The sequence below is a fragment of the Lithobates pipiens genome, unplaced genomic scaffold (assembly GCF_037356315.1).
Source record: "Lithobates pipiens isolate NorthernLeopardFrog02 unplaced genomic scaffold, aLitPip1_a1.2 Scaffold_27, whole genome shotgun sequence".
Taxonomy (NCBI): domain Eukaryota; kingdom Metazoa; phylum Chordata; class Amphibia; order Anura; family Ranidae; genus Lithobates; species Lithobates pipiens.
The window spans coordinates 93,947,306-93,969,226 of NW_027507788.1; the positions used below are offsets into that span (position 1 = coordinate 93,947,306).

Consider the following 21,921-nt stretch of genomic DNA (forward strand, 5'->3'; position numbering starts at 1 on the left):
TGAAGGCTATCACTGGGCTTCCTGATGCCCCAGATTTCCAAGAAATATCCAATTTCTCACAGAGAGAACTTTTTTTTTTTTTTTCATAGAAAGAAGACAGAAAGTGAATTGTTGGTGTACGGCTCATATAACCCTTTTACAGCATGAAGCGCTTTCCCAGAAGGCATTGTGTCACGTTTATGGCCCGAGCAAACCTCAGAGCAAAAGAATTGGTCTCTAATGTATTTAGAAGCCCCATTAAAACTTAGGAATGTAAATAAAATGTAATTGAAGGGCAGACTCTGTAATTTTGACTTTTAACAGTAATGCCCTGGAATTTAAACTCCAATCTTGCTGCTTGCTTCCATTCCCTTTTAGTGCTGAATATTTATTTAAGGTGGTTTACATAGTGCAGAGGCAGAACAGATGGGAATAAATCAGCTGCAAACCAATCAATGGTAGGATAACTCTAGCTTTTTAGGTCAAAGCATATACAAATAGACTTTAAAGCTTTGGAACCAAATCCCTGGAATTATGGAATTTTATAGTCCTTTAACAGCCTAAAGGGAATGTATAGACTTTGTAAAAGATCTGTTTCACCTATAGAACATTATCAATGTGTGCTTAAGCTCCATAATGAGATTTGGGAGCATAAATATGGTATAGTGCACTTTGATGACCGTGTCCAGTTTTTCCCCATATTTTGTCTTTCTTCGCTGTAAGGGTCCACCATTTGATCAATCTACTTAAAGCGGAGTTCCACCCTAAAGTGGAACTTGCGCTCATCGGAACCCTCCCCCACTCCGGTGCCACAGTTGGCACCTTTTAGGGGGGAGTGCAGATACCTGTCTAAGACAGGTATTTGCACCCACTTCCGGGCATAGACTACCACAGGAGTCTATGCCTCTTCCTGTCCCGCCGTGCTTTCTGCTGGTACACACACGGGTCCCAGAGACAGCGTGGACCATTCCCATTGCACTGCACGACTCGCACATGCGCAGTAGGGAACCGAGAAGTGAAGCCGCAATACTTCACTTCCCGATTCCCTCACAGAGAATGGCGGCGGCAGCAGCAGAGCAATCGATCAGCCTCGGCTGCCGACATCGCTGGACCCTGGGACAGGTGAGTGTCCATTTATTTAAAGTCAGCTGCTGGCTTTTAATAAAAAAAAAATTCGGGTGGACTCCCTCTAAGTATCGCCTCCAGGCATGCTATGGTAGGTGCAGTGTGAGGACATCCAGCTGTTTTTGGAAAGCAAATTCCTATAGAAATTATCTCTTCTCTCAATGTCCATCTCTACCTTACCTGTATGTTTATCCAATCTGATTGTAAGCCGACGACATGGCCACTACCCAGTAGTGTATTTAGGTTTTGTGCTGCCCTAGGCCTGACTAAACGTGTGCACCCCCTAATTTAAATAAGACCCACCCCCCTTCCTGTTTAAGACCCGTCCTGAAATTTTCGGGTGAGGACACTAGTTCTGAGGGCCTGGGGGGACAATGGAAAGCATTCAAAATTCGAAAAGCCCCCCCCCCCCCCCCCACGGTTGCGGAATGCTGGCCAGCTGCCCGCATACCAGAAGCAGTGTGGCCGCTTTATGGGGGCACTAGACTAATTTGCCTCTCAGTCCAGTCCGCCTCATAAGACTGGCACTACACTAACAGTTTAGCGCAAGCCGGCGGGGAATCTTTCCGTGCTGCCCCCCTGCAAAGTGCTGCTTAGGCCTGGGCCAGGGTACAATGTTACCACTACCCAATGCCATGTTGCAGCTTGGAAGGAACCTTGAGGTGGGGGGGGGGGGGGGGGGCTTAGATTTCATATTTAATATTTTCAAAAGCTTTCACGTAGAGCTTGCAATTGTATACTAATAGGGGCAGCCATGTAGAGTTTGTAATTGTCTATGAACAGGGGGCAGCCATATTTGTTAACCACATAAGCAAGTTTGCTTCACAGTGGATGTGCTTTGCTGCTCCTTTTTACAGTCTATGGTTCAGATTGACTGAATAAATTACCTCGCTTTGTGGCAGATATCTAAGTGATTACAATGCCCCATCTTGTAGTCAATCTGCAAATCTGTATATTATTATACAGGATTTATATCCAACATGAGGGCATATAGTATAGTTACAATAAAATGTAACACAGGTGGAATCAGAGGGCCTGCACATTAGAGCTTACAACTGAATATTTAATAATGTATGTAAAATTGACAAAGGCATCTGCCACTTTCCAGGAGATGGCCGTATTCTACAACAAAGCTGAAGGCCACTGCAACATTCCAAGAGATTGTCAAAGGCCATTGCCACAGTTCCTATCATAAAAAGGCAAGATTTCCCTTTTGGTCTACCTGTTAAAAAAAAAAAAAAAAAAAAAAAAAAGGCAACCACAGATCTTAAATGGGCTACAAATTAACTCATGCATTTATTTATATAGCTTGTCAAAACTAATAATGGTTTCAGATCGCAGTAGTCTGAGTGCCTGACTTTCTATTGGACTCTACTGAAAAACTTGATAATGACGCAAGACCGATCAAAACTTGGGGGACTCCAGCATTTTCTACTATTCTGTTTTATTAGCCTTTTTGATTTTCCATAAAAGTAATCCATAGTTTAGATCCTTCTGATGATTTTCCATGGACACAAAATGTGGCATGTTTCCACAAGCTTACATGCAGCAATTATCAGGCCTGCACGAGCTGGCTGCAGATATGTAAATGTAATGCCTCGGGGGGGGGGGGGGAGCTACATACTTTATATACCTCTGAAGTATTTAACTCAGCTTGGCACTCCAACTCCACTTCTTGCAGTGAAAGTGGGGGGAGGGTGGACGTCTCCTAGAAACCTACAAATTATAATGAAATGTAAAGCTGTAGCCAAGCAAGAAGAGGTCCTAGATAAAGAAAAGCTTGCCTGGGTGAGGCTGATACACCAACAACAAACCGCTTTAGCCAACTGCTATCAGCAACAAGTTCAAAATGGGGGGGGGTTAAAAATAAAAATGCACGATCCATTAACTGTACAAGCACCTTTAATGCCAAAATCCCAAGGCAAAATTGAATGCATGCCACATGTCAAATCCAACTCCATCCACCCCAAACAACAGTATTCATTATTTTTTAGTAGATGGTGGACTACAAGCCTCATGCCAGATTCAATGGATCTCTTAATCCTCGTACATACAATGAGAATATCGGACGAATGATTGTTTTTTTTCTTTTGCATGCTAGTCTCATAGCGAAAATGAGAGGTTACTCAACTTAAAAAAAAAAAAAAAAAAAAAAAAAAAACTCTCGTATGAGAGAATACAAGTTTGGAAGTGATTTAATGTACGCCTTCATTTCCGTGCACGTGTAACCTTGCTCTTCCGATTTTTTTCGGACAAAAAAAAAAAAAAAAAACAGGAGTAAATGAAAATCGTCCGATCTGGTATCTTAGAATTAATTATTTTTGTGTTTGTCCCTTCGTATAATTTCTAATGAACTGTCTTTTTTAAAAGCTGCGTACCAACGATCAGATTATCGTACGATCACTTCGAAAGTGGTATTTTTTGTCGGATTTTCTGTTTGTGTGTACTAGGCTTTAGAGACCAGTATGGCAAGATTTTCCTGCAGTGGTTTTATCCATCCCCCCTACTCTTCCCTCAAAACCGCAAGTACACCAGGCCAGGGAGACAGACGGTAATTCATCACTAGGTTTCGTGACGATTGCAGATGTAAGGCAGGGAAAGATTCTTACTGGGGATATCTGACCACTAAAGTGCCTGATAAATTTAGAAAGCCGATTCATAACTCCAGCAAACCAAATATCAGACTTTGGTGGAGTTTCCATTTATGCTCAAGGCAGGGCAAAAAGGCCCCTCGGCAAAGTCAATACATTATCTCCCAGTGTGTGGTAGACCCATCGGTTCCTTTTAGCTTTTCAGTGTGACAATTAACAAAGCCTCTATGTTTTATCGTAAAGCAGGAAAAGACATACATAGAAAGCTTTTCTTTTTTGACACTCATATGAACAAAGCACTGGCTGCAGTGAATCATCAGATAGAAGTATTTTGCTAGGATGAGTAATAAAGGCCCTTCCCCCAACCTTATATAGTTTGTGCATTCCAGACAAGTGATAGGGCATGATTGGACTGACCACAAAGGACTTCTCACCCTCCAAAATTAAACATTACTAAACCCTGTATCAGCACATGAGCTATCCCTGTGCAGGTTACAGACGAGGACATTCTCAGATGATAGAAATTTCCAGCCATCAAATATTGAATGAACCAAAAATCTGCTCATGAAGTGCAATGCAACATCTTCACTTAATCACTTGCTATCTGCATCAGACCACATACCCTCACATTCCCCCTTTACTTCCCTGCCACTCCATTCAACTGCTTAAAGCAGGGATCTCCAAACTACGGCCATCCAGCTGTTGCAGAACTACACATCCCATGAGGCATTGTAAAACTCTGACATTCACAGACATGACTAAGTACGATGGGAATTGTAGTTCCTTAACAACTGGAGGGCCGCAGTTTGGAGGCCCCTGGCTTAAAGCATAGAGAAGTCCCTGGTATTTTCAGTAATGAGGGCAAGGAACTCTACCCCCTTCCTGCTCAATTCAGCTCTTATTGTATTAGTGGCCAATTGCCAGGGCCCAGCACCATCAATTGGCAGTTGGGGGGTGGAAGTCTTTTAGCCTTGTATAAGCGTCAAGCATAGCATGTAGAGCTGCGGAAGGCGGCAAGGCAACCAAGTGAACTGGTATTGCCTTAAGCTGGCAAAGAACAGACTAATTTTGTAAACTTCATATACAGTAAAACGATATTCTCCCAACATGGCTTCTTTTGCCCCGGTTGAGTGATTGATGTCTAAGAGTCCAAATAACCTTTCTCAGGGGAAAGAGTGATTTGGTACCTTGCAGTCTGTGCGCAGCTTCCTTGCCCTTCTTCATGCACTAAAAAGGAAGTCTCAAATATAAAACATGCATCCCACTGTTATGTAATGTCTCTGGGTGGCTTGAGTTTTTGTTCATATATGGAACTCCAGCAGGTCAAACCCTTTGAGCTTAAATAAAATAAGATATATGCCAATGGCACATACTACTGCATTCTCTCTAATCCAGGGTTCCACCACTGATGCCAATTATTTTGGCAACATGTAAGGGGACAATCCTCCCTCTGACCACCAATGAACTATGCATTCTTTCCATTCACAACCAGGTTAACATACTATGCTATGCATATATAAAAAGAGCTATAGATATAGTAAAATTACTTTCAGGTATCTGGGAGCCCCTGCTAATAATCAAGAGTTCCTCCATGTTGCCCCAAATTATCATGGGCATAATACATAGAATAGCCAAGAGAAGGTCCCTTGAAGACTTTATAAAATCTTACTACACTATATAGCTAGAGGGTGACCCCTTTTTATTCCTGTAGTTCCTTTTGTCATCTCTCCACTTTTAGCCTGCACGTTGAACTGGGTAAGAACATCACCCTACTGGTATATTAAGAGAACTCGTGTGCAGAGTACAAAAGGCAGGAGACAGAAGAAGATCCACGAAACAAACCAAGGTCAGGGCAGGCAAGCACAAATGGTAGACCATGGGTGCCCACTCTATGGCCCGCCAGCTGTTGTGGAGCTGTCCATTGCATGAGGAATTGCAAGCCACTGACAGAAGCAAAGCTATCTAAGGCCGAGGCATGATGAGACTTGTAGTTACACAACAACATCTGGATGACCACAGGTTGAGCACCCACACACACAGACTTGTGTGTAAATAAGGGAAGTTTAACCACATAAAACACTAAAGATTTCTGATATTTGTTGGTTTCAAGTAAAAATATATATATTTTTTTTGCTAGAAAATTACGTAGAACCCCCAGACATTATTATATATATATATATATATATATTAGTATAGACCTTAGAGAATAAAATGGTGGTTGTTGCAATATTTTAATGTCGCACTGTGGTCTTTCAAAATGCAATTTTTTGGAAATAAATTACTTGAATAATAAAAAAATAAATAAATAAAAACTAACTGGTAAAGTTAGCCCATTTTTTATTGCATAATTTTAAAGATTTTTATTCTAAGCAAAAAAATTGTGATTCTCATTTTGACCAGAATCGTGCAGCTCTAATATATATTTATTTTAAAAATTGAAATTATCGGGAGGCGGGTCAGGAAGTGATAGACAAGAAAGGGATATAGATCACAGTAGCAGGCAACGCCCATAGACAGAGAAGCCAGCAGCACATGTGAATGGAATCACAGTTCTATCAGAACCACTGCAGCAAGGAGGTAAGAATTTCAAACAGAAAACTGAAAGCTAGACCATGACAACTATTAAACAGCTTACCAAATTCTTAGATGTGATGGCTGTACTAGTTTCCTTTTTTTAAAGATTCACTTTCAATGATTTTCATCTGGTGATCCAGACAGTAAGTCTGTTTTTGCATTTTAGCTTGAAACTGCTGCTTGCCATAGCCAATCCTAGTATAGATGTATACAAGTGAAAGCCTGAGACATTCACATGTCTACATCCATACTAGTATCTGCTATGGAGAGCGAGGGTTTCAAGCTACAATGTTCATTGCTCACTGGATGAGTTTTCCTTAAGCTGACATTGCTACTATCCTGAGTGCCAATGGGGCTATACACTTCAGCCTGGAACGTTATCACCAAGTACTTAAAGTGTTAATAACCCCACAACAGTAAAATCATTCTGTATATGCAGTAAAGCATGCTTGTTATACTCACTGTGAAACCTAAGGGGTTAATCCTCCACATTGTGTAAAAAAGGCTGTTTGATCCTGTCTTCTCTGTTCCTCCTCCTCTGTTATTGTCCCTGATACATTTCCTGATAGAACAGAACCTTGGGGGGTGGGGGCACTCTGGACATGCTCAGTTTGGTGTGTATTGCTAAAGAGGTTTCCCCCCCCCCCCTCTTGGAAGAGTGCATGTGATCAGCACAGGGCCAATCAGCACTGTACAGACAGAGGGTCAGGGTACTGCAGCCTCATAGCAAAGTCAGAGCAGAATGAAAACTCCTCCTACAAGGTTTAACCAGACACTGATAGAAGTCATAAGACTGATATATACTGCTGATGAGACAATGTATTTGGCAGTTTATATTTACTAAAATAATAGCATTTCCTTGTAATGTGAGAAACCAGATATAGTGAATGCAGGGTCCTGGGTTTGGTAACACTTTAAAGTCTGTTTTTGCCATTACAGGGATGAGACAGACCATTTGGCAATGGTACTTGATGGGTCAAAATGGACTACGTGCAACAAGAACTTTTTTTTTCCACCTTGAAGATTTTCTTTTAAAATTTCAAAGCAGAAGGCAAGGCAATATTTATGAACACTTTCTCAAAAAAGGTGTTGTCAAAGCAACCAGTGCACATGGATAGAATATAGATGATAGAATCTGATTGGTTGCCATGGACATGGAAAGTTGGTCTGTTCTGCCTTTAAATAGGCATCTAAAATCGGTAAAAGAGGAGGACTTTCTTAAAGTGCTATTAAACCCAAAACCAAAAAAAGGTAATGATCATTTTATGTAAAACTTTGATCCCAAAAAGGAAAAAGCCATTTGCTGTAACTGATTATAAAAGTATTAGCTGGAGTTCGTTTAATTTGTTAGTGTATTTAAATCTGCTAGTACACATACTTTTCACACTCCTCCCCTGAAAATGCTGTGCTTTAAAAATCTGCCCCCACGTGCATTGAGATTGCTGTCTGTAGAATCACCAGAGGAAACAGGAGGAAGAAAAAAAAAAAAAAAAAAAAGTGAAAAATAAGATAAACTAATACAGCCTCTACATTTAAATGATTGATAATCTGCAATATATTATATTTGTGGTTTTGGGTTTAATAACACTTTAAGAAAGTTGTCCTCTCTTACCGATTTAGATGCCTAGCTAAAGGCAGAACAGAAAAACTTGCCATGTCCATGGCAACCAATCAGATTCTATCATCTATATTCTATCCATGTGCAATGGTTGCTTTGACAACACCTTTTTTGAGAAAGTGTTGATAAATATTGCCTTGCCTTCTGCTTTGAAATTTAAAAAGAAAATCTTCAAGGGGAAAAAAAGATAAAAAAAACACAAAAGTTCTTGTTGCACGTAGTCCATGTTGATCCATCAACTCTCTGTTTTTAGAAATGTTTGGCAACCAGAAAGTAACTCATAAAGATATCTTTTCAAGGGAACGCAGAGTTAGAAAATAATCGAGCCCGTCACTGGAGTGAAAGATTTTATAGCTACTGCAAGAAATGATGGAATTTGGTCAAATTTGTTGAAACCGTTAACCTCAGTTAAGTTGGTTTAGCCTGCTTCTAGACATCTGCTTTATGTCAATCCTTATGTGGCAGGAGATAAGATTGCAACATAAACATGCCACACATTACTGCGAAGGTGAACTTTAGAACAGTTCAGGAAAAAAAAAAAAAAAAAAAAACACACCACACAATATAGAGGTAGAAATTTGTGTAGGACCACAGTCCGTTATGGTGCAGACTATATAATCCAGTTCCTTACTCACAGACCACCACAAAAATGGAATTCCAGATAGACTGTGAAGGGCAGCAAGGAGCCTGGGGTGGGTGTATATAAGAAATTATCTCCTGTACCAGACTACCATCAGAAGGGATTGGGGTGTACTAAAGTAATGACCTGGGTGGGTAGGTGGGTGACTTGTGCGCCACATGTGTGTTTAATGCTTGATTTTCAAATTTGATTGGAGTGGGTCTTTAAAAGCCAAAGAAAAAAAAAATAAAAAATTCCCGCCCATGAAGTTTGAATGACTTCCCGTCCATGAAGTTTGAATGACTTCCCGCCCATGAAGTTTGAATGACTTCCCGCCCATGAAGTTTGAATGACTTCCCGCCCATGAAGTTTGAATGACTTCCCGCCCATGAAGTTTGAATGACTTCCCGCCCATGAAGTTGAAGTTGTGTTAACAGGCTTTTGCTTGCTTCATAATGGATTTCGTATTTCCATACAAGTCTTTGGGAATGCAAAACTCACCCACCCAAGTAGGTCAAATGCAGACAAGGAGGTCAGCTGCAAGTCAAATGCACCAGTCGCTGATTTCTGAGTGAAATTAAAAGTGTCTTGAGCTAATGCCATTGGCATAAACCCAAAAGACCATTAATAACGGTCCTGTGTCTGCCCCTGTGCTCACTTTTACACAACATCAGAGCTGCAATCAACTTGTAGCCACAAAAGTTTCATACAGAATACATGGCTTGTGTGGTGGTGGTGGGTGTAAAGTTGACAAGTATGTTGCAAAACCTTGTGCCCCGTGGTGGCCTTCACTGATCTCCATAGCTCCCAACTGTTCCTTGCTTGGAGGGACCCTCTCTTTTGGAACCAAATTGTGGTTCTTCTTTTTCCCTCTCAGTTGCCCTTTTTTGGGATCTATGTATAAAACCTTTCTAACAAAGTAGTGAAAAAAAATTATGATGTGAAGCAATTTTTGTGCATTCATTTTCGACTTGGGGGGGGGGGGGGGGGGGTGCAATGGACAGGGTATATAGTTTGATTAAAAAGGTGTCCCTCCTCAGAAGTTGGTTGGTATCCAACACTCAATGACACTTGCCAAAGTCTGTGTTTGGGCAGGTGCAGCCCATTTTCTTCGCTGAAGGTAGCGCTTGTGTGCAGCGGCAATGCAGGTGGGGTAGAAAGTCGAGGGGAACTTAGTTCCTTTTATGGTTGGCTCGGTTACTGGGTGCCAGCTATCTGATTGGATGCTGGTGCCCCATGTGACTTTGGTGGCCATCTTGATGCAATGGACAGGCAGAGTCTACTTCTTACCCTGGCTCCTGGGTTTGGAATGCATTTTTTGCGAGTGGCAGTGAAGGGACACGATACTGGTCTGTCGAGGACAGAGCTTGGCATCAGGGAAGGTTCCAGGGTAGTAGAGAGTGCAGGGATGGATCAGCCAGGCTGCATTGGTGAGACAGACACTTTAGGCACCTCTGATTCTTCATTCTACTGCATGGCTGATATAACTTGTGAGAATGTTCCCGGTTGATTGCGTTCCTGCAGGGTCTGGTGTGTATTGCTGGACATCTGTTACAATATATTCCTGCTACAACACTTAGACTCTGTTTTCTGCCCACCGCATCACGCTACATCTATCCATCTGTGCAGAGAAGTGGGTGTGAAACTGTTGGCTCTATAAGGCAATATAAAGGCCAATCTAGGGCTTTAGGAAACTTGAAGACAAACCTGTACCAAGCCTATGCCATAAGGGACCTGCATTTACCTTCCCAATACTTCCTTGATATAGATTCTGCAGAAGAACCCAATCATACTGGGAATGGGTCATTCCTACAACTATCCACAGGGCTCAGTACCGTCATGTGGGAGTGAACATGCTTAGCCCTGTCCAAGTAGTAAAATCAGAAAGCCAGTGCTTTCACAGGAATGGTACGAGATTTTTGCATGACTAGGGCAGTATTCTAGTGCAAAAAATAAATAAATAAATGAATGTTCTGGCCTATAGAAGATTTTCTTAAATAGGATCTCGAGGCAAATGGCTAAATGCACGGAAATGCAAAATATGGAGAGCTGTTTTACCGATCAAGAGATATGTATTTTGTCCATTTAGTCCTGAGATTTACACAGCTCTATTCATGCCAGACACGGCTTTACAAAGGTGTCCTGATCTTTCTTTGCTGCAGTCAATGGCTGCTGGTGCTTTATTTTGGGAGGAGGCAAACAGCTTCCTGACTGACCGGGGGGAGAATCAGGAAAATAGGGAATATTAATTGGCTTTTGTCACACAAGTGGGTGGGCTCTGGGGCACAGAGCCCACCCTTTTTGAAGCCAATTAGAGCCTCCGGCTCCAATCACATGCTTCAGGGGGAAAAAAAAAACCCTTGGAATCCATACGTCCAGCATGTAGATTAGGGGCTGGGCGGCATTCTTGCTTTACAGGTCACCCCCACCATTTTTTATTTTTTTTTGGAGGCAGAAAAACCCAAGTATACAACATTTTAAAAATGCTCTCTCCCTCCTACTACCTAAACTTTGCATTTTTTTTTGCTTTTAAATAAAGTATGTACTTACCTAATTTTAATCCGCTCTGGTCCGCAGCTACAGCTCCCGAGTCAGTGAGCAGCTGCTGCAGGGAAAAAGGAGGAAGTGCCAATGGCTGGGCTATGACATCACAGCCTCTGGAATTCCCAGCCACTGAATGCTGCCTGGGCCAGTGCTGCAGGATTGAAGGATTACGTGACCTGGACAGTAACATATTAATTAACATTTTGAAGAATTAGACTTAGGCTTTTCTTCCACTTTAATGAGGTGTTAATTACAGATCTGCAAAACATTTCTGCTTTTTATATGCGAGTGGAATTCAGTTTAATAAATAACTGCAAAAAAACACCATCAACTCCCTGAAAACAAATGAAAAACCTAATCAAACAAGACTGGGTTTACTCTAGAGAAGATAAAAAAACATAATAAGTGCTCTTGCCAAGGTGGGAAGTGGCTTCATAACCATTTCAAGGCTGCTTTTGTCTCATAACATTACACCCACAATTGCCCAAAACGAGCCGCACTCCTGGCACACAAACTGCCGACCTGTTGGCTAAACAAAGTATCTCACACACACACACGCGGCTAATAATGTGTAGAGGAAGAGGCCCGTGCACAAAACACAGCCGCAATTACACGCACATTACTTCACCTCTGCAATCCAGGCTCCCCTAAGCCTTTGTGAGGCAGACACCTGTAGAATATTAATGCACAAAAGCTTTTTTTCCCTCCCTGCGCTTGCCGCGCGATCGACCTCTAGATGACAGAACAGCCATGGAAACACACAGCACTACAGTACAGAAAGCTATTTATAGCAGAGCTCATCATGGCCTACATGTCTATGTGCCAGCCACACAAAAATCCAAGGCTGAATGTTCCATTTAAAAGCAAAAACAATGGAGGCTTTATATCTCATACCTGCGGCTTTTTATAATCAAACTTAGTGAGACGATGAACAGGAAGGGATTCACGGAGCACAGAGAATGTGCATCCAAATGCAGAGAACAATCATTATAAAGCCCCTGGAGACAATCAAGCGAACAATCCACTTTGACAACATTATCATACAAATGCCACGTGTGGCTCATACTTGTAGCACCATTTTAAAGTAGGTGTATGGTATCTGCGCCAAACCCCTAGATCAATTTGGTGATCCATCACCATACATCCCAAGATGCTTTGCCAAGTCAGCTAACTAATGCAGGGCAGTGGGCAAATAAATGCAGTCATAGTCCAAGAAGTCAAACCAAATATGAGAGCAAGGTGCAGCGCAGTGTGGTGGTCAGTAAATACACAGAGTCCAAGTCAGGCAACAAAGTTATATTGTAGGATTCAAAACACAACTCATTCAGGCCCAGCAGGTGGGCACACCCATCCAGAGCCACTTATGAACAGTGGCAGCAGTCTGAAGACTTGAAGATGCCAACAGCATCTGCAATGGGGTGTGGCCTGGTCAGTCCACATACAAGGGTAAGGCTTCCTGAAGAGGTAGACGTGTCCCTGTACTGTCCCTACTCCTCTGGAACCTTAACCTACACCAAGCATTGTCTGTCAGGCAGGGGTCCTGTCCCTACGCTAGCCACTCTCATAAAGCGAGCCAAACCTGGCAGCCGGAGTCTTAAATAGACTGACTGACCCAAGATAGCCTCTGAAGCCACATGGGGCACCAGCGTCCAAGTGGACCGCTATCTCCCTGTGACCTCACGAAGTCGTAAAGGAACCACGTTCCCTACAACTTCCTCTTCTGCATTGCAGCTTCGGTCAAGCACCACCCACAGAGGTCAGTATAGACGGTGCCTGCCTCCAAAAATGCTTCCCATTATGATAAAGTCTTTTTGGCACACTGACCAAGCAAAGATCTAGGAAAAAAAGGATGCATGAACTCCAAGGTGAGCCGGAACACAGCAAGGAACTAGAGCCCACCATTAGACCACTGACTAAGACCAGATCTCAAAACAATTACTTAGCCCCTCAAACTGAAACCACACATTAAATATCACTGCAGGGTGGGTTGATCTTTAAAAGGGTCTTTTGAAACAGATTTCTTTGCTTAAATTGAGTAACTACACTGAAACTGGCTACCTCAGCTGATAGGAAATGGAGACAGCCAAAATCACACTCGAAAAGGGGATAGTCAAGTAAGAGCATCTTCCATCTCTTTCAGTAATCATCATAACTATGAGAAGTCAATCTGTTGCTGGGTGGAGGAAGAAGCAGATTCTGTCATGTACACGGTATATGCATCCAACTCCATATTAAAAAAAAAAAAAAAAAAAAAAAAAACGTTGGACGGTACTGGGATGACAGATATACTTCTAAATATAGAGATTAATCAGATGGTGTCAGTCACGACATTCATTACACCACACCCTCGCTAATGCTACATTATTTTTGCTTCATAAACCTACGGCATTGCCTAAATTATATAAAGATACTTAATGTGCCCTACTCAGTCATAAATCCTGCTAGTCACTTATTATAACAGTTACCCACAACACACGCACACTCTAAAATGATTATTTTCCTATGACTTCTCTCTTGTTATATAAACTAGAAGGAATGGTATGCGAATTTCATCATCATTTACAATCTAGCTGTTCGGCACTCTTAGGCCTCATGCACACGAGACGCAGATGAAACCTCTGCAGAAACGCGCGTTTAGAAACGCGCGTTTAGCCGCGTTTGCATGCCGCGTTTAGACGCGTTTGCGTTTAAACGCGTTTATAAAGATAACATCATGTAGACCCTCCCCAAGCTCTCAAAGCATGTTTTTTTAACTATTTCTGCTATTTTGATCAGAGTGAGCAGCAGCAGCATAGAGAGCAGTTGTACACTTGCATTTGCCTCTCTTTCTGTAGTATATATTTTGAAATGGATCCCATATTGAATATATGTCAGGAAATGCTCCTGATGTTGCTCTTGATGAGACAGCAACGTCGTCGCAAATTTCGTGAGAGGTCCAGAGTCAGAGCTCGTCGATATTGGACCCATCCGTTGATGGGACAGCGAATGTCCCTTGGATATTTCACAAACATGTATGTTCAGCTGCGTACCTACCCCGACAAGTTTTTTAATTTTAGCCGGATGACCATTGTCACATTTGATCTGCTTTTAGAAAAAGTACGACCTGGTCTGACATTCGTGGACACCAATATGAGAAACAGTGTGTCACCAGAGGAACGACTGTTGGTAACGATCAGGTATGTGTATATATTTTAAAAATATATTTATCTATAGATGCACACTTTAAAAACTTTCTCTGTCCTTTTAAAAAAAAATTATGTCTATTTATAGTAAATTTTCCAATTATTTCAAATCTATAAAATTTAATTCTCCCAATTTTTAACATGTTTTCATACAATATATTAATATAAAACAATTTTAAAATAGTTAATTATTTATTTTTTAATCTTAATATGTTTTTATTATTTTTTTCTATTTTCAAATTGATTTTTTAAAAATCAAATGTATGTTAATTAGATTTTTTATAATTTTTTTCTATTTATTTGACCAATTTTTTAATATATTTTCATCGTCAAATATGTACTGATTAATATATTTAAATTTATTGCTGCAGTATATGGTATTATTATATTTTTTAATGCCTTATTAAAATATCCATAATCCTAACAATAACCATTCATCCTAACCCTAAACAATAACACTAACACTAACCCTAACCTAACCCCTAAGACTAACCCTAACCCCTAACACTAACCCCACCCCTAACAGCTAACCATATCCCTTACACAAACCCTAACCCTAAACAACCCAACCAAAAAATCATAAACAATAACCCTAACCCTAACCCTAATGACCAAATTATATTGCCGCTGATGGTCACAGTTGACTTTGAGGCCATGTATCTTTGATGCAGAAAAGTGCAGGACATTTTGCGACCCGACTTTGGATATGTTGTTGTCCTAGGTCCACAGTGTCAGCATACCGAATTTGGGGTTCCTGGCAATAAGTGGCCCCAAGATATGGGCCCCCAAAGTCGGGTCGCAAAATGTCATTCTCTGATGCAGAAAAGTGCATGACATTTTTGCGACCCTACTTTAGGGCCCCCTATCTCGGGGTCACTTAGTGAGAGGATCCTCAAATTTGGATATGTTGTTGTCCTAGGTCCACAGTGTCAGCATACCGAATTTGGGGTTCCTGGCAATAAGTGGCCCCAAGATATGGGCCCCCAAAGTCGGGTCGCAAAATGTCATTCTCTGATGCAGAAAAGTGCATGACATTTTTGAGACCCTACTTTAGGGCCCCCTATCTGGGGGTCACTTAGTGAGAGGATCCTCAAATTTGGATATGTTGTTGTCCTAGGTCCACAGTGTCAGCATACCGAATTTGGGGTTCCTGGCAATAAGTGGCCCCAAGATATGGGCCCCCAAAGTCGGGTCGCAAAATGTCATTCTCTGATGCAGAAAAGTGCATGACATTTTTGAGACCCTACTTTAGGGCCCCCTATCTCGGGGCCACTTAGTGAGAGGATCCTCAAATTTGGATATGTTGTTGTCCTAGGTCCACAGTGTCAGCATACCGAATTTGGGGTTCCTGGCAATAAGTGGCCCCAAGATATGGGCCCCCAAAGTCGGGTCTCAAAAATTGATTCTCTGATGCAGAAAAGTGCATGACTGCAGCATAATCCTATGGTGCCATATTCAGCTCCAAAACAATGTGCTTTAAAACATTGATTCACGTATATACAGTATTCATTTTATTATATTGAAAAAATATATATTTATCCTTGTTATTAATGAAGACATTATATCTAATAAATTATTATTTTTTAAAATTTAGGTTTCTGGCAACCGGTCAATCATATGCATCTCTACATCATTATTTTTTAATGGGCGTTTCTACTATTTCCAAAGTCGTACGAGAAACCAGCACTATACTTTGGGAGGTGCTACACAGAGAGGTAATGCCAGTTCCAACACAGTGTATGTGGCAGAACATAATTAATGAATTTTGGGAAAAAACTAACTTCCCAAATTGTATTGGAGCACTGGACGGCAAACATGTACGCGTCAAAAAGCCACCAAAGTCGGGCTCTATGTACTTTAATTATAAGAAATATTTTTCAATTGTGTTGCTTGCACTAGCTGACGCCAAATCTAAATTTATATGTGTTGATGTTGGAGCATACGGCAGTCAAGGGGATTCTCGTATTTTTAGAGAATCGTCCATGGGCCGTCGAATACATGAAGGTTGCTTTGGAATTCCGGGTTGGAGGCCTCTTCCCAACACTACAGAGCCCATACTACCTGCTGTCATTGTGGCTGATGAGGCATTCGGGCTTTCAGAAAATATAATGAGACCATACAGTGGACAAGGACATAGTTATCAAGAAAAAATCTTCAATTACAGACTAAGTCGTGCAAGACGCGTTGTGGAATGTGCATTTGGGATAAGTGCAGGAAAATGGCGGGTACTACTAAGTACAATGCAGTTAGATGTTGAAAACGCTATCCAAGTAGTACTTGCATGCTGTGTTCTCCATAACTTTGTAATTGAAAATGATAGAATATCCACAGATCCTGCCCCTCCCAACACCAATCAGAACATTCAATACATGGACCTACGCCCAACAGCCAGAGCAATGACCATTCGAAACAATTTTGCAGAATACTTTGTTTCACCTGTTGGTAGCGTGCCCTGGCAGGATACCCATATTTAGTCTGATTGCTAGCTCAAAGTTATTGACATTTTTGAAAAATGCTACTGTGGTTCATTCAGTTTCAATAAAGGATTTTTTCTTTGTCCCAATTTTTAATTATATTTACATTTTTTAATTTAAGCATGTTACTTTGTTTCACTTGCTAATTATTTTTTAATATAATTTCTAGGTTACTGTATTATAACCATCGATAAACACTTTAAATTATGGAGAATGGGCATGAATACTGTAATCTCGTAAAACCTTATGGGATTATAATGTCTTAGATTAAACAAAGGATGTGATAATGTAACACTTCTCTAAATATAGAGCCACCAAAAATATATATAAATGTATATAAATAAAAGATTTCATTACATTTCAACTTATCCACACATCTAATATTTATGGACACCAATTCATAATTTTCAAATATTATTTCTTTATTAAAAGAAAATTTAAAATCTAAAATTGAAACAAAATATAAAATACATTATAATCAAAAAGTGCAAACAGTATAATATTTATTCAAAATCAAACATTTTTTCAAACAGTGCAAATATCAAAAAAATTTAGTGCAAAAGGGTGTGAAAAGTGCTAACTAATAATATGATCAATAAAGGAAAAAAAACAAATTGTAATAATTAAATTATAAGTTATGATATGTCCCGTAGTTATCCTGTGAACTTTCGTCAACGGGGGAAGGATTACCCATCCGTGGCTGAAGGGGTGGGAGCTGGGACATTGTCTGTGGCATAAATGGTGTGCCAATTGTTGACGACATTGCATATTGTGCTGGCGGTCTCTGTGTGTGTAGGACGTTACCTGTAACTCCCTGGCTATATGATGAACCTCGTTGGATTGGAATATCCATGAAAGGAGTATTCTGCATCCCCCCTTGGACAATGTTCAGTGGCGGTGGGGGCCGCGACTGTCTTTCTGCATTTAGACATGCCACGATATAACAATAAATGTTTTCACGGCATTGACGCTCGCGGTCTTCAGACAATTGTTCAAGAATTACATATAGGCTACGGCAAAAAATACTGCGCCCATTATTTAGGTCCAGGAAGACATCGCTCCGATGTCGTTCCTGGCGTAGCTCTTCTACTAAATTAATAATGTTGGTTTCCACCCTGGTCGGTTCCTGGTCTACGTCACGCGACCGACGCCCCCTTGGCCTGCTTCTTGCAGGAGATCGACTGCGATCACCCTTGAATAAAATAAAATACATACAGTTATTGACATATACATCTTGCACTTATATGACCAAAAGTAATGATGATACATTCTTTTTCTATAAAAAATCAGAGACCATAGGTTGTGTTATACCTGTATAGAAGCAACCGGTGTTTCACGGTCGCGTGAAATTGGAACTGTAGCCAAAGATAAACTCGCTTGTGATGCACTTGGCACATCCTCCATCTCATTTACTATATCCTGATGGACACTGCCTTCATCCTCTGAAATGTTGGATGTTGTCCTTTAAATAATAAGGTTTAAGTACAGTTAGACATGTGCACATTTTAAAATTTTATTATTTTATTTTTCACAACCCTAAGCCTATCCCCTAACACCAAACCCCCACCCACCAACCTAAAAAAAAAAACGTAGACATAACACTAACCCAACTACTCAATACAAACCCTAAACCCTAAGCCCGAAATTAAACCAAAAACTATCCCTAATTGCTAACCCTAACCCCAAGTTTGTAACCATAAACCCTAATTGCTGACACTAACCCTAACCCTAATTGCTAACCCTAAACCGAAATTGATAACCCTAACCCTAAACCCCAATTGCTAAACCTAACCCCGATTTGGTAACCATAAACCCTAATTGCTGACACTAACCCTAACCCTAATTGCTAACCCTAAACCGAAATTGATAACCCCAACCCTAAACCCCAATTGCTAACCCTAACCCCGATTTGGTAACCATAAACCCTAATTGCTGACACTAACCCTAACCCTAATTGCTAACCCTAAACCGAAATTGATAACCCTAACCCTAAACCCCAATTGCTAACCCTAACCCCGATTTGGTAACCATAAACCCTAATTGCTGACACTAACCCTAACCCTAATTGCTAACCCTAAACCGAAATTGATAACCCTAACCCTAAACCCCAATTGCTAACCCTAACCCCGATTTGGTAACCATAAACCCTAATTGCTGACACTAACCCTAACCCTAATTGCTAACCCTAAACCGAAATTGATAACCCCAACCCTAAACCCCAATTGCTAACCCTAACCCCGATTTGGTAACCATAAACCCTAATTGCTGACACTATCCCTAACCCTAATTGCTAACCCTAAACCGAAATTGATAACCCTAACCCTAAACCACAATTGCTAACCCTAACCCTAAACCCCAATTGCTAACCCTAACCCCGATTTGGTAACCATAAACCCTAATTGCTGACACTATCCCTAACCCTAATTGCTAACCCTAAACCACAATTGCTAACCCTAACCCTAAACCCCAATTGATAACCCTAACCCCGATTTGGTAACCATAAACCCTAATTGCTGACACTATCCCTAACCCTAATTGCTAACCCTAAACCGAAATTGATAACCCTAACCCTAAACCACAATTGCTAACCCTAACCCCGATTTGGTAACAGTAACCCCTATTTGGTAACTAAAATCCTACCTGCTAACACTAATCCCTATTTGATAACCCTCAGCACTACCCATACTCCATAACCACCGGACCGAATCATAATCCCTAACCCTTTAACCTTGACCTTAGCTATAACCAATGCCCTTTCCTTACTGTCACCCTTAAGCACTGACCCCTAACATAACTTAAAGGTTAATGGATGGGAGATGGAGAGAAAGGAGGACCAGGAGGAGAGGTGTATGAAGAAAGAAGGGGGAGGGTGAGGGGACTAGAGTGAGTGAGTGAGAAGATCAGAGGGAGAGAGAGAGAGAGGTGGAAAGGCAGTGACTGAACTAAGGGAGGAGGGAGTGAGAGGGGGGGAGAGGGAGTAGAATAGCAGAGGGAGAGAGGGGGGTGGAGAGGCACTGAATGAAATAAAGATGGAGGAGGGAGTGAGAGAGGCTGAGTGAGATAGAATATGAGAAGAGGAGGGGGTGATGGAGAGGGACAGTGGGTTGAGATGCATACATAAATACATACATACATGCATACTAAACACAATTATCTGACAATTAAATTTAATATATTAACGGATATTATATTATCCAGTCTAAAATTTATCTTCAAAAAATAAAAAAATTAAAAATGTATTAGAATCTATTTTAAACACAAAAAATAGAGAAAATTGTACAAAAAATATACCGAAAAAATTATAATAGAAAAATTAAAAATATAAATAACATATATTAAAATAAAAAAATTAAGAATTTAGATCTCAAGTTAAAATTTTAAAAATTTTACTTTTAAAAAAAAAATTAATGTTACAAAATAATATAAATTGATAAATAAATTTAAGTTTACTTACGCTCTTGAAATTAAACTGTCCCTCAAAAAAGACAATTGGACAGTCAAGGGGTGGGTTTTGTAGGTGGATTGGGCTCCACTGCGGTTTGATTCTTTTTCTTTTTTTAGATCTCTCTTTACTCTGTCGGCCAAAGATCTCCATCTTTTTTGAAATGATGCCACTGTGCAATGATTAAAAATCAACTTAAAAACTGAAAATACAAATTAACATACCCCAAAATTTTGACCAAATATAGATTGAACTTACCTCGAGTTTCTTGCTGGGATCTGGAGAGGTCTTCCCAGTTTGGGGTCAAGTCTTTGGCCAAATTTTCCCATGTCCTCTGTTTGGCAATCCGGTCAGGGTACAATTCATGGGATTTGTCCCATAATTGTACATAATTTTGAATTACTTCAATCAAGTTGTTTTGGCTCACATCAGAAGTCATTTTTTAGGAGATGTTTCTTCAAAGCTGGCAATCCAAGGTGTAGGAGATGTGTCTTCAAAGATGGCAATCCAAGGTGTGGACAAGCCTAGCTTGGGGGAAGGGGGGTGGCTTGTGGAAAAAAGTTTCAGTTTCATGAAGGATGTGTGTTCTACATGGAAACATGGTGGGGGAGGGGGGCTGACTAGACATTAAGTTTTTCTATGACAATGCTATGGCTTGGCCAGACTAGGTGGAGCCACTGATTAGATTAGAAATTGGATGAGTATTTGGGGCAAAGAAGTGAAGGAATTCCTCATTGTACAAGCTAATGGAAACACTAGAGATATTATGGGATTGTGTCACAAAGTAAATACACTCTATGAATTATATAAAGTAATTACAACTTTTTCCTAACATTTTTTATTGTTTTCTATGAGTTTAAATCATATTTCAGAATTTTCAGGTACCAAAAATTGGGTTCCTTTAAAAACGCATATAAACGCAAACGCGGCTAAACGCGGTTGCCGCGTTCAGCCGCGTTTAGCCCCGTTTTGCGTCTGAAACGCAGAAATTTTTGTCTCTGAACGCATTTTTTTGCTTCTGGAAAAACGAGATTAAACGCAACTGCATATAAACGCAAAAAAACGAGACTGTGTGCATGGACACATAGGATAACATTGAATGAGTTCAGGTGCAGTTGAAAAAACTGTCCAACTGCATCTGAACGCGCGTTTAACTGCGTCTCGTGTGCATGAGGCCTTAACAAATCTGCAGTTCAGTATAAGACAAGCAAAGACTCCAAAGAGACTTTGTTTAAAGTGTACTTGCCAAACAGAAGGAAGTCCTTTTCCGAGCCAAGCGCATTGAAATAAGAGAAATGGGAATTTCCAAGATTTTGAGGGGGGTCTGATTATATTAAAAAAAAAAAAAAAAAAAAAAAAAAAAAAAAAAAAAAAAAAAAAAAAAGAAGAAGAAAGCATACCACCACCCTAACAGAGGTTTTCATATGCTCGCTAAAACAAAAGAGGTTGTGCCTGGAATTCTCCTTTTAAAAAGGATACCTCCAGATTGTGGACACTCCCAGATATTAAAATTACTTAAAACAAACAAAAAAAAAAAAATTGTATTACTATTGCCTATTCACATTAACATCGAACCATCTGTATATAAAAATAAATCAATAATGTAAATCCTACTGATGTTTATTCATATAGCCTGGTGCTTGGCTAGACGAGCGAGTTAGAACACTACAGCTCCTGTCTATGCCCTCACAGAACTGGCATGCTGGATCTAGCAACATTTTCTGCCTCTTTCCAGCAGGCGGAACAGACAAGCCAAATAAGCTCCATAGATTT

At 40.5% G+C, this 21,921-nt stretch overlaps 2 protein-coding genes across 3 annotated transcripts in view; both read right to left on the minus strand.

The window, feature by feature from the left end:
* Nucleotides 1-21,921, minus strand: part of NECTIN2 (nectin cell adhesion molecule 2) — a 140,033-nt gene that overhangs the window by 90,636 nt on the left and 27,476 nt on the right. The gene's annotated exons all lie outside the window — the stretch shown is intronic.
* LOC143934001 (uncharacterized) lies at nt 16,836-21,323 on the minus strand. Its single transcript, XM_077457227.1, has 4 exons — nt 20,407-21,323; nt 20,161-20,320; nt 18,018-18,168; nt 16,836-17,898 (listed from the first exon to the last, which is right to left on the minus strand). Exons 1-4 carry the CDS (start codon nt 20,585-20,587, stop codon nt 17,335-17,337), a joined length of 1,056 nt encoding a protein of 351 aa, XP_077313353.1. The 5' UTR covers nt 20,588-21,323; the 3' UTR covers nt 16,836-17,334.